The 14,904-nt window shown below is 31.1% G+C and overlaps 1 protein-coding gene across 9 annotated transcripts in view; it reads right to left on the bottom strand.

Annotated features, from left to right (window-relative positions):
* The window catches only part of slo (calcium-activated potassium channel slo), a 186,836-nt gene that overhangs the window by 84,216 nt on the left and 87,716 nt on the right, over positions 1-14,904 (bottom strand). For 6 of the 9 annotated variants that reach the window (XM_087361033.1, XM_022065186.2, XM_087361028.1 and 3 more), the window contains one exon: positions 14,668-14,835. In XM_087361033.1, the coding sequence (XP_087217159.1) occupies positions 14,668-14,835 (168 nt within the window). Of the gene's footprint in view, positions 1-5,677; positions 5,770-14,667; positions 14,836-14,904 lie in introns of all 9 variants that reach the window. The other 3 variants (XM_087361032.1, XM_022065221.2, XM_087361031.1) reach the window with 1 other exon arrangement.

Here is a 14,904-nt window from a genome sequence, read left to right as displayed (position 1 = left end):
TGAGTAACATTTTTTTAAAATAATTATGACAGAAAGTAAAAGGCGAAGCTACTATAAGTTTTAGCCGATTATACCTTATACTCCCAATATATGCTTATGAACTTTGAAAGCACCAAACTGAAAAGCTGTATAGTATTTTGTAATATTACAAGTAACCTTACAGAAACTTGATGAGAGGATGTGCACTGGATTAAAATGGCTCATTCTGGGGTCTAATGGTGGGATTTTGTGAACATGATAATATTATAATTAAACTTCGGTTTCAATACAGCAGGGAATATCTTGAATTAATGAGCAACTACAAATTTTTCAAATAATATCCTTCACCATGATATTAGTTATAGTGTGCTAACTGAAAAAAAATGGAAGCAGAAAACAAAGAATCTATGAATAGATAATTAGGGTAAGGAAACCCCTTGGAAATTGACACTAAGTAGACACAGATGATGATGTACAGGATCATAGAAAACTGTGTCATGGTTAAGCAGATTGACTGAACTAGATCAAAACAGCATTCACTGACAGGTTTTGACATTAAATGTGTTGAATCCAAAGAGGTAGATAGCTCATAATTTTATCTATGAATATTTAATTATATGCCATTGTTTTCTTTCTTCTCTGCTTTATACTAATTACTTCATTGACTTTAAATTTAGAAGAAAATATAGCAGGCTTCTGTATGAGATTATGGAAGAAAAGAACTAACAAAATACAACCATTGCATTAAACTTCTGCTTATCAACTTGAGGACCAACAGGTATCCGACACCAAAACCTGGTTATATAAATTACATCACACCACAATAATAAACTAGAAAATCTTAAGAGTCACTAGATTCTTATTCTCCCTCTTTATATCACTTATACTTGTACAAGTGTTTTATATATATCAGACAAATGACGTCTTAGATTGCTATACAACTTAGCCACTTATATCATAAGGCAGAAAGATATAGAAGATATAGATCTGTTGAAGATAAGTAATAGGTAGGACTGAATCTGAATGAAATCAAAACAGTTAAGAATCGTAAATGAGATATATGGCACTATACATATTAGATATTGAGTATATGATATGAGATGCAAACTCATATCCGCCTCTGTTCTGATACTGAAGCAATATAAAATTATCCATCAATTTACAAGAGCACAATATAACATTCTTCTGAATCACAGCAAACATTCTGTAATATTTCTGATGTTAAAACATTTTTAATTTCAGTTTAATTTTAAAAACACTATTCGGTGCTCTGGATTCTCCACAACTGAAGCATGCCATGTGCTTGCTCCTTGTGACATAAACTAGCTAGAAGACCATCTATTCCCTTTATACTCCCATAAGTGTCTTTTATGTGGTTACTAGATGCAGGTTAAGTTTAAAAGGGTTTTATGGATTGGATTAAGTTCCTCAAGATAGGTATATTCCAAGGTTACAGTGCAAAAGTCTTGTGGATCACATTATAATGCGAAAATAAGAAAATTATCTATTCATATTCAAAGCATCTGAAAACCACCAGAATTTTACAATTCTAGCTATTATCATGACTGTATATATTACAGGACAAATTGTGTGTCTTTACTGTGTAATTGCAAGTATTAATTAGCGGCTGAAATTTGGTAAAGATATAATTTCTTGATTCTGTAAATAATCTTCAGAATAAGAACTCATACTAAACATACAAAATTCTCTTTTACACTGGTTTAATCTGGTTACTAGATGGTTTTATCAGCAAAATATGTAATATACTTTGTGTTTCATATTTTTAGAAAATAAAAGAAGTTAACATTGTCATATTTGTCAGCAATTATTTCACAATTTAAGATTGACACAAATTAATGGCAGGAACAAATAACCATATTAACAAATCTCTAAATAGTTGCTGGCAAGAGCAAGTCACATGGATGACAAGAGGTTAACTTCAGCATGGGATATGAAAATAACACCATTACCACACTCTACCACACAGAAAACATAAGCCAATCCACACAAATTAGCTACATTTTTAATTACACAAACCCAGTCCATTATTAGTTTAGTTACACCTGCAGGAAGGTAAGCAGTAATGGTAATCGGTGTCATTACTGTTGTTTGATACTATTTGCTATACACAAACAAAAATGGACTGCAAATCATTGGGTAGTATATTTGCGTCATATTGTGAATTAGGTTAATATTTTAATATTTTCCGTCAAATCACAATTTTAATAAGATAATAAAATATAAAATATTTAAAATATCATTTCACGTTCCGCATCAAATGATCGATTTACAAATCATTGACCAAAACATATTTCAAGAAGAGTACACACTACCTGATAATCAGAACAGACACGTTTCAAGACTCATACTTATTAAACTGGGTGGTCTCAGGATGAAAGTTTTATTTTTATCCATCAAGGATAGTTACTTATGACCACAACTCAGTGTTGTCTACAGTCTGAAGGATAAATTAATTTTAAATTAATTACCCAACCTGTCTAAAAATAAGAGAGGAAATCACCACCAAATATCACTTCTTATTCTATTTAATAAAAAGTTAAAACCTGGAAAGTCTCTGACCTACAGACCCAACACATTCCTTATCTCACTTTGTTGGTATGTTAAAATGTGCATATTAAAAACAGAATTAGTATTTATTTTATAGGGGCTTTAACACCAATAGTTATTTTTGTTTATATATCATGTTTGCTCCACAGAGAAACATGTTCATATCGCCTGAACAAATTCAAAGCTTTTACTGCTTTTAGACTTTGTGTTAATGTGTATGTCATTGTACCGGTCAATGGTAAATTTAAATAGATATAAAGTAAAAGATTATATCTTAACTTGTTAAAATACATTTTTTAAATTTGTGTATTATATACATAACGCTGGATGTTCTTATGCAAGTAAAGCTATTACTTCCCAGAAATACCTCCAAATATCAAGTATACTATCACATAGCTTAATTTAGATAAACTGCTGATAATATAAATATTATGCAAGTTCCATAATTCATAACATGTTTTATTAACATTAACTTATCTATTAACTACTTTTAATATAAAAAAGATATTCAACAGCATGTTGATTTTTATGGATTTTATTGTCTTTATATTATCCCCAGCAGACTTACTAGTTATTGTGTCAGTGTGTGATGATGTATGCTGTGCTATTATATCAGTTTTATTATTGGACATTTTATTTATAAGAAATATATCTATGACTAAATTCTTAAACACAGAACTTGCACAAATTATTGTTAAATAATAAAAAATGTAAATTGTTTCAATACATAAACTTGCATTCTTCTCTACAACATAGAGAAAGATAGAGTCTTGTGAGAAAAGAGCAGCCGACAGTTATGTGGTTAAAAAATGGTATTATATGTTAATGATAACACAAAAACTAACCATTCAGGTGCAATGTCATTAGTATCTAAATGAGTGAATTTCAAACAAAACAAGATAAAGCCAGCCAATTCATTCTTTCCATAGTTAAGCCTGCCTGTCATTCCTGTGCTGTGTATACAGTGCTACAGTTTCAGCATGAAAGCAAAAATTAATTATTTTGAATATGCAGACATATCTTAAACAAAGAACAGAATTGGCTGTTCAATACAATTTATTAATTATGATCAATTGAAATGTTAGTGGTGGAAATATTGGCTTCTTGAGTCACAAGGAAGACAATCACAAACACAATCCAAAGGCATCTATATCTTTAAATGGTACAAAATAAGCACTGTTGTGAGAAACCAATTTCAGTTGCCTAGCATATATGGCTCCATTAAATTTATGCTTTGCACAGCGTTTAAAAAATAGTTTATAAGACACTCATCTTTTTTTTTACCCCACATGTATCTTCTGTTCAATCAATAATTTTTCTGCTCTGTTACATTCCAAAAGTGTCATGTCACAGCTATGTAGTAATTCCCTATATGCTAAACCATTTACAATTAGTAAAGGACTTCATGAATATATCATATCTAATTCCATGCCATCAGCAGTCCCCTGAGACCTGATAAGCCTTATATTTCAAGACTTCTTCTCTATATGAATTCCAAATGTGTGTAGTAAATGCCTCTATTAAGTATGGCTATCAAACCAAAATTACCAGAAAGCATATTTTTCCTCTATATCACCCCTGTAATTATTACAGTTACTGTATGATGTTCACTGAACTTACTTTCTGAACAGTATACTAATGAAGGACCAAGACTGTAACACTTGAATAAATTTAAATGCTGGCAGTGAACATGTTATGTTCTGACATTTTTATAGGGACTACTATTATTGCTGACCATTCCTATTAAAAGGAATCATTTTTATTTATTTTTTAGTATTTCATCAAGTTTCTGAAAATATGATAAATGAATTAAGGGTTATGGTTTTGCAACTGTGTTTAATATATAGCTTTAACATTTGAGGTGGCTTATTCCCAAAAGCTGAAGTCATAAACTGAACTATGAATTGTGTCAGATATGAATTATACACAAGAATTTCTGTCCTACATCTCACCACTTGTAAGTCCACTTGATTTATAAACCATGTGTTTACCTTGTGTTTGTCTTTACTACAAAATTAAAAGATATTACTTTAACACTTATTCTAATTTATAAAAATTTATAATTCTTATCTTACCATCATTCAGTCAAGAATCAATGAATAAACACACATTTCTGTAGATACAAAATCAAATCTAAAGTAAATGTAAAGTAAATATATATTCCATATCAAGTATGAGATATGCCAGTAACAAAAATTTACACTTCTTGACATTTTCTCTTCCATATCATCCTATTCTTTCATAATTTTGTCAATGTTCCTTTATTTTATCTTTTAGAAGAAAATGGAAATTGTTTAATATAATACTTAACACAATATTTCCACCAGCATTAACATAATAAAAAACCATGCTTGAAAACCTTGAATGTTCAGAATCTTGCATAATTCACTGTTCCAAAAGACCCACTACCTTTATCGATCTGTATTTGTACATTATTAGCAAAATCTGGAACAAGACTTTTGGTTCTAAAGATATACCGCAATGCATACAAAAAAATTGTCTATCAAATATTTTATGAAGTCTAATGTACCATTATCCATAAAATGTCACATAACATGCACTCATCTTCCAAATGAAGGTACTGAAAACACAACAAACAATGAAATATTTTCTTTAGCATAAAGTGAGACATTGTAATATTTTGGTAATAATATTCTCCAAAGCAGCATCCGGAATCGGACTTTGTTAGTACTGCATAATGTGTTATAAAGGTGTTTAATTAATTTTAATTTCACATCACTTAAAGTTAGTGTAATTTTATATGGTTATACACCTCATTTATGTTGAAATTATATTTTCATTTATTCGCAACTAAAACACAATTCATGTAACACATGGGTACCAAAATGTAAACAGATGAAAGAAACAAAAAATAATAGACATGTTCACTTATTTATGTGTTCTGGTATTCCTTGAGTACAATTATTCGCCTAATAACTCAGTTTTTTCAACTGTACATCACAACCTATTATTCTGATCATTAATAAGCACCTCAACAATTTTCACAAGTCTGTAAATTTTTAAAGCAAGATTCTGCAACACTATCAAGGTGTTCCCATAATTACAGGATACATGAGTATGTAATGTGTGACGAATGGCAACTAGTGGTTACCACTGTGTCAGTATGTACCTCTTTCCATGCTCACGCTTGTACTCGCCCCCGTACTTGGATCTAGTACCTACCAGCTCTATTATCTCAGGGATGCTACTGGCAAAAATTGCCTAAAAGGTAACAGGTCAAAACAAACATTACAAAACTACCATCAAGCACCCAGCAAACTGTATCAATAATCATTTTGATATAGTAAAGCATCTCTCTAATTTTAACATCAACTTTACATTGTTCTATTAAACTGAATTCTTACAAATTATTATTATTATTTATTGGCATTTTTGGCTGTTGTTAAGCACTTTAATAAATGAATTGAATTGAATTGAATCATCATCACTGTTAGAAAACTCTACTGCCCTGCTTTTTAAAGTTAGGTAAATAACCCATCCCCACCCTTAAAATCACACTGCACAGAAGTAAAGTTATCTAATTTAAATTATGCTCAATGAATTAAACTGATTACAATTTATTTTACACAACTAAATTATACAATGTTATGCAACTAATAATTCTCGAGAAATTAAAGCTTTAACATAACTATCATTTAATATAAGGTTATTGATTGCTTATTAATTTAAAACACACTTATCAGTCAACAATACGAGATCCTTACTAAACATATTACAAATCAAGTTGATACTCTAAATGCTCACAGGAAATTAGCAACACCATAGAGTGTCCAGTAACATGTTCAAAGAAAGGCACTTAATCTCATTAATACTAACCATTCTTCAAACAGTGTTGAAAAGTGTATACTGGCTCACATGAGTGTGTTCATATTTGTGTTCTTTACTGCATGCAATTTGCAACCCAATTTCCTTCAAATCTTTTGGTAGGGGGTTAAATTCACCTAATTCTAACAGAAACACTATTAAGAAGTTGAAAAAGCTGATGGCTGACGTTCCAACTTTGCATAATGCCAATAGTAACAGATCAACTTAGTTGATTTAACGTATGAAAGATAATTGTGGATTCCTCCTTTACATTCCCTTCATCAAAATAGTACCTATTAATTTTAGTACAAATGAACTTTCAGTCACACCAGAAGAAAATCAAATAGCACAAAACACTTTAGATAGATATTTTTATATATTGAGAAAGAATATCTTATATGTGCCACACAGATTTTTCTCTTTTCATTTAACATATGATCTTGGAGCTTTACTTTAGATGGTACTCACTGTATGTGAATGGAAATTAGTCAACGATACTTACTTGTGGACACCAATATTCATAACTCTACTAAGGGTAATGGAATATGCAAAGGCTCCATATGGAACAACTGGTTATATCGCAATCCACACAGCAGCAAAGTGGCTACATTACTAACAGGGTATGATACTGTACTATGCTCAATAATGGATTATATCCTTTTTCAATAATTTAATAAGTCACCTATTCATCCTATGATACTGAACAAAATGTAAAAAAGTAGAAAACGGGTTTTGTAGTTTCAAGTGTCGATCATTTAATGGATGTCCTAGTGTCAACAAGATACTAAAGTAACAAATTTCTAATGAATGTAAGTTATAACCATACAAAACACAAAAGGTTCCATCAATACACCTTGCACTTCCATTAATTTATTATCCATTAACATAGGGAATTTATCATTTAATATAAATGAGAGATCCTGTATTTATAGCAAAATGTATCAATCCAGTTTGTTGGGAAAACAAAATGACTACAAACAAATCAAAACATTTTACAGCACAGTAATGAGACACTGGATATAAAAATGAATATGCACTGATTAGTCAAATTGTCTGCTGCATTCATATCCCATTTTATTTCATTACAATGTACAAAGAAGAAATGAAAATGTGAGATAGTCCATATAGCATACACAAATGGAGCCTCCACACATTGTACTTCTTTGTATATGTGTATGATAATGTGCATGTGCACGTATGCATGCATGTGCATGTGTGTGTGTGTTTTCAAATGTGTGTGCATGAATGTGAATGTGGGTAAATCCAATATGACTGTTATTTCAGTGCATTTGTTAAAGGATTTATCTAACTGAAAAAAAATTCAAAGAAGAAATCCCTCTCAAACCTACATCTTGATGAAGAATTTTTAAATGCAGATTATAATATATTTAATACAAGCTACGAAATTGGTTTGATTAAATTTATTATGTAGTACTTACGGCAAGATTTGCATCCTGGTATACATTTCCTAATGTTTAATGAAACTTATAATTCTGTATAGTTATCTAGCCTAACAAACTATGATATCAGCAATAATGATAGTTAAAATGGAGGAATTTGTTATATGATTGACAGGAGAAATCAGATAAAAATTGTGATCCTATCCACTAGTTTAATATATGATGATATGTTTTGTTAAAGGTCTGCTACAGTGGCTACTATTTTATATTGTGAACAAATTTAAGCTAGTTCCAATATCCATACCAACTACCAAAATATTTCAAGCAACTTAAACACATGCTTTGTATTATATACCATACAAAATTTATTTAAAAATAAGTTATAATACTACAACTACATTCACTAATAAAATAATTATATTACAGAATTAAAAGCTACAACTAAGCAGTGATCCATATATCAGTACTAAATATGAGCACATTTATCAAAAACATGTTTAGAGGTTTGAAAATCACATGGCATTTTTACCAGTCCAAATAAAAGTGCCTAACATGATAGAATTGTTTTATATCACAAAGGAAAAGTAAAATATTAAACTGAAGTTTAATGTTAAAACATCAAATTACTGACATATTACAATTTCTAACTATTCACACTGTGAAATCATATGTTCAAAAAAGGTTACTTAGTTTTGACTGAGATGTTACATAACATGACAGCCTTTAGGAAAAACAGAAATAAACTCCCTAAATTTCAAATGTCAGCAGTAGAAGAAAGATAGTGATTAGCTCCAAAGATGACACAAAACTAAGTTAAAACTTACACAATGATAACCTTCTTGTTTACTGTGCAACAATGTTAATACTGGATATCAAACACTATTTCCATAAGAGGTATATGCCATATATAATATATAAATTTATTTATTTAGGTGTATGCTTTTAAGAAAGTATCTATAAAAGTAAAACCAAGGTGATACTCCTTTAAACTATTTAGCATGTTTTCTACAACAAAAAATTAGTATAACGGCTGAGAATCAAACCACTCATCTTCTTAGTCCAACAGATCAATGCCATATACTCTACTACAAGTATTATTATCTTCCAGTAATATCAAAACTTTGTGTCCAAAATTTGTGAAATCATATATTTATTAATGCAAAATGTTTAAATTCAGCTCTCTAAGCAAGGATAAAAATGTGCTCATTTTAGACATTTATTACACTAAATCTGATTCATCAATTTTATAAATTAACATTATCTCATAATGTCAGTAGAGTGCTAACAATTATCTAATTGTATGAATATTTAAAATACCCTTTAAGCTCTTTAATGGGTAAAACTTTAGTTTACAGAGGCACCCTGTATCATCTTCCTTCACATCACATATTTCCTCTCCCAATGTGCTGTGATGGACAATAATGTCAAATCCAACAGCCATGCAAGCATATGGTTAAGCAACTATCAACCCTTGAATAAAAATACTTTACCACAGGTTAGATGAACTTGGGTTATGCTAAGGGAAAAATAATATATTTATGTTTCTGTCCACTGCTTAACATGCCCCTGCAAATCTCTATTTTCTGGTGTCAGTCTCACCATATCTGAATTGAAGGGGAAAAGTGTGTGAAAGGAGAGGGGGCACTGTTTGATGCCTCCATAAACAATCATTTTACCCTTTAATGTTCTGGGGACAAATTCAGGAACTTCATACTAGTAAAATGTACCCCATGATATTGTTTTCAAACAGTTTATGAACTTCACTACTTGTGTAAATAAAAGCTGCAAACATTAATTGTACAGATGTTGAGACTGATAAGAATGTCCCTGAATATGGCCCTTTGCAGCAATTAATCAAAGTAAGCAAAGAGAAGCTAACTTACTTCCACAAAAGCAATAACAATGAGCCATGTTTCCATATTTGGCAAATAGTTTCTCCAAACAAACATTTCTCAGGGATGTAAGGAGTAGAAGGCAAAAGACACGACTAAACCCTCATCCTTTAAAATGTTGGATACATACATTAAATTTTGCCATTTATATTTAGAATAAGTTAAAATTTAGATACTGATTACATTTTACAACATCCAAATTATTATGCTCGCCAAGGTTCATGTGATTCAGCATGACCGCAAAATATTCTGATACATTATTATTTTAGAGTAGATGAATTTAAAAAAATCTGGATTCACAAATGTAAAGATATTAACAGATATCAATATATACAAATACAATATGTATAACAAGGCTCAAAGTTTTCTTCAGTCATGAAAGGAAGAAGGCAAAATCCAATACATCAGGCCAATGGAAAACTACAATTAACTTCAAGCAAGTCATGAACATAGCTGTGACTCCCCATCAGGCCCACAGCCCATCTCTAGGCCCATTTAGCATATACCAAGCTTCAACAGCAGTAACTGTAGCAGTGGCAGCAGGAAATAAGCAATAACAAAGATACTGACGACGCAATAACAAGCGGGAAACACAAAGAGGAAAATGCGTAAGACAGCAACAATTTCTGGTTGTGTTTTCAACTCCACAAACAAAGGCAAGGTAATATCATAACCCAACTTGTGAAAGATATGTCTAGCTCTCATCTCACTCTCTTCCTAACTTCCTTGTCAGTGTAAATAAATAAATAAACAAATAAACAAATTCATATATACACATATATGTATCAGATGAACCAAGGTTGTTCATCCTGATCTTCTTACAAGATAATAAAAATATAATTGAAGGAAAGTAAGATGGCTGTTTTCTGGAAAGTTCCACTGTGTAGTCCAGTATATTTTGACTGATATTTCAGAGCAGCTTGATGATGAAAGCAGTAAGCTACTCTGAAAACATCAGTCATCATTTACTATACTACATGGAGTAAAATCCCAGAAGACAGCCATCAGCCATCATCATACTCATTGCTGTGAGACCCTGAAATTTCACAAAGAAAATAAAAATTTTACTATCACTTTAACTCTATAGGCATGTAGAGGAATACTCCGCACCTCCTAACAACAGCTGCTTCAAAAATGCTGCACACTGTGCAATAAGGAAATGTTACGATAAAGTCAAGGCGAATGGCCTAACTAGCCTCAAATTAAATACATTAATTTCCCTTCCTAATTCTCTCTCAAGTAAAAAATAAACACACAATGTATGATTAAAGAAAAAAAAGTAAATCATTTGAATTCGTTTTTAGTATACTGCTTATAAATTTCAAACTGTCAGTTTTTATATTAATTCCATGAGTTACATTTTATAATAGTGCTTTTTAAACAGTCATTTGAAGCATTGTTTCTCCACAGGTAATCCAGAGGTAACTGCCAATGATCAGTTAAATTTGTTCCAAACTGAGAATTGAAGTTTGTTACTGCACAAATCCAAAAAGACTAAAAACCAACGCTTTCAATGATAAAGTCCAGTAAAAATATGACTACTTTAAAAAATTAATATATGTCAGTGCAAGGTAAAAATAACTGTTCTTCTGCTGTCTGGGCTGTTGTTACATAAAACAGACAGTCTTATCTCTATTGGGTCTAATTGAACTATATACAAAACTGATCTGCTTGTATATATTGTAACACAATTATATGTTACTTAAACAATACAAAGAATTTTAAAAATAGAAAATATGGACAAGAAAACAAGAAACAATAACACAAAATGAAATGGTTACCTATGCCCTTCACTGCATATTATTTTTCAGTTTTATACCACACTGTCAAAGTAATTTTTATTGTGACAAATAATCAGACATCTTTTATTTAAAGGGTCCTGAAATTGTAATGGGACCAAATGTAAGGCTATGCTTTAGTTATGATACAATTTTTCAATCTTCTGTAAATGTTTGTGCCAATACTAATATATTTTAATATTGATCAATTTGTGTTAATTACATTTTATGTTATACTTACCAGTGGCGTGCGGCACTATTTTCGGTAAGGGAAACAGTGGTATCTAATAAACATAACCTCATAGCACTCACCTAAATTTCCTCACACATGATTTGGTTTGTGCTTCAAGTTCTGGCAACTCGCATGTCGGTCGTCCTCATTCGAAATTATTTTCTTTTCAGAAAAGTCCCTACTATTAAAGCCCCGTTTTAAAAGGCGTTCAATTGCACAGTCCATTAAGATTCTCTATCAACGTTCATTTTAGCTTTGCGTGTAGTCTAATCACTCCCCTGCCACTTGTACCACGAGATTGGAAATAGTTCCCTTGCACGCGGATCGTTTACTTTCTGGAGTTTAACATGCTTCAAAATACGATCACAAATACAATCCTGAAATTGCTTCCTATAGATACTTCGGGTGGGACGAACTCTTACGAAGATTCAACTTGAATTATTCTTGTATGAATTATTTTCTTATCGTTTCTCAACTGTGAAAGCAACGCTCCCCTTACTTACATGCATGGCACGCCACTGATATTTACACATAAAATTCTGAAATTAATATTTTTTTCAGTAAAGTTCAAAAAATTTGCATATCTCTTAATTTTGACCGCAAGCACTCTTCATCTTAAAAAGCCAAGACACATTTGTTTCCAAGTATAGATAATGCCCCTATCATATTAAAATAACTGAAAACCACTTTGTGATGGATATGAATGTAACTGAATCTGCATACCACCAAATTATACAATTTTGTGCAATTATTTAAGTACTTTTGGGGGGAATGCCTTAAAACTCTGTGTCTTGGCATATGCCAAGTTATATTTAGCATGGAATGAAACTGTGCTAACTGCCCTTTGCAGGACAGATGTAAATAAGAACCTTGATTACTGATTTTTTTAATATTGCTTCTAATTTAAATCATGGTTATCCTGTACTTCAATTGAAATATATGAAGTTTGCTGTGCAGGTAACCAAATTAATGCAACAAACCCCCCTCCCATGAAATAAATAGTTTATACATGTCTCTGAAACTTCTGAAATGCCATGTAAAAGACCAGTACAGATTTTTATGAATATCATATTATATTGTTAAATGCAATAAACATGGGAAATAATCTAAAATATGGTTCAAAAGTATCATTGTGTTTTAATTTAATTTATTATGAATTTTATGTAAAGTGAAAAAAACAAAATTCCCCAACATAACCAAAAACTAAATTTCATCAATGTATTTTTAAAAAGTCTGCCAACATTAAATTGCATTAAAACCAGTTTCCCCAATCTTTTGTGTATATGAAGACAGGCAATAATAGTAGTTTTCTTTAAATTTAAAACTGACGCTATATAATCTGAGTTACTAACATCATTAATAAATAAATCAGAAATAAATTTAAATTTCAAACTCACACTTGAAAAGTGAACTGTCCACACATCCCTAGTAAAAGAATATCTAAAAAATTCATAGAGACCAAGCTCTTTCGGAATTGCTATTATATCTGTCAGGGAGTGATATTTCACAGGGTTACCATAACAAATAGACATGAACACAAACACACAATGGTTGATCAACGGTTTTTCACACTCTGCATCAATGTCAGCATCGTTACCAGACCATGTATACAGAATAGGGATTAACAATGTTGATGAAGTTGCTGCTTCTCCCTCTTTTCGCCAACAAGCAAACAATAATTAACACAGTTACTTCCTCTCACAGTCAGTCATGCTTTTAGTTTGTCACATGCGCACTCACACACACTTTCTATTCAGAGGACCAACAACTCACAAGATGTGATTTATGTTGCTTCAGGACACATACATTTTCTCAAATTCACAACCTTTTGTATTCCTTGAACTTCATATTCAGTTAAAAAAGCATGGCTCAGACCTAAATTAATTGCTTTCCTTACATACAGACCAACAGATAACATAAAATTTTGTTTCATGTTTCTTGCATATCCTGTCAGGATTGTGGAACCTCATCATGAACATACAAATCCATACTTTCAGTCACACTTAAAAACACAAGTTCTCAGTAGTGATGGCAAAATGAGTTAGCCTCAAAAACCATGATTATTCTAATCAGAGCAGCCATTCCATTATGCTGGGTGAGAATAGTATGATTAGTATTAGAGACACAGAAACACACCATCACATACAAATCATTGAAGGAAAGTAAGTAGAGGCAATAACAAAAATTGCAGCAGTCCAGAAGTGACCTGCTGTGATGGCCAAGCATACAAAAAACATAGTTACAACTGCGTTACAGGAAAGCAAGAGTCAATCAGTCCTGGAAGACATCAGTTACACAAATTTCATAAACAAAATTTTTTCTAATACATTAGTATTGTATTTTCTTCCCTCCAAACAAATGATTTTACATTTCCTGTCTATACTTTCTTGTCCACTATTTTATGGCATTAGTTTATTAAGCAAGATTTTTTTTATGATTTCCAATTTCTAGCACCAGACTTATCTATTCAAACTATACAGAAAACTAGATATTTCTTGAACAGAACTTTTGTTCTAAGATGTCTCAATATGAACACTTTTATTCACTATTTCAATGGCTCATAATATATTACACAGGTTGTGATGTGCCAATTAAGTATTATCCTATTAAAATAAAGATTACTACACTACACAATGTAATAAAAATTACATTAATCAATGAACATTGATATGATATGTTTCTAAATTTGTGACCAAGGAAGAATTAAGAGTAACAGTGTTACATGTGATGCAGCGTTTCAACCAGCTGGTACAGTTACCATATTATTGCAATGGTTTTCTGTTTTCAAAAAACTCAGAAGATAATTATGATCTTTATTTTCAAGAACTTCTATTTCTTAATAACAATTATGATCTATTTTAAGTAATATATTGTACATATAAAATAAGTTACTTATTGACACATCACTGTTAAACAGATAATAGGTTATAAAACTGAATAATCAAACTGATTAAAAAAGATAATATAAAAAACCAGAAGTCTTGTGTACTTACCAAGCCGACAAGGAGGAAAAATACAAGGAATGTACGTCCTAGAACAGTCTGACAGTAGACATCACCATAACCCACTGTTGACATAGTCACGATGAGGAAATATACACAAGTCCAGTATGATAACTGCTGTGGATTCTGAAATTCTAATGGATCTCCAGAATTCTCTAGCTGCAAGAAAAAGTTTATCCATTTTCACTTCACTTAAGAGTAAATCACTAAAGTGTGTTTTGGAAGAGA

The sequence above is a fragment of the Zootermopsis nevadensis genome, unplaced genomic scaffold (genome assembly GCF_977971745.1).
Source record: "Zootermopsis nevadensis isolate Lab colony 2312 unplaced genomic scaffold, Znev_1.0 Znev_ptg000050l, whole genome shotgun sequence".
Lineage (NCBI taxonomy): Eukaryota > Metazoa > Arthropoda > Insecta > Blattodea > Termopsidae > Zootermopsis > Zootermopsis nevadensis.
This window is presented reverse-complemented; position numbering and strand designations above follow the sequence as displayed.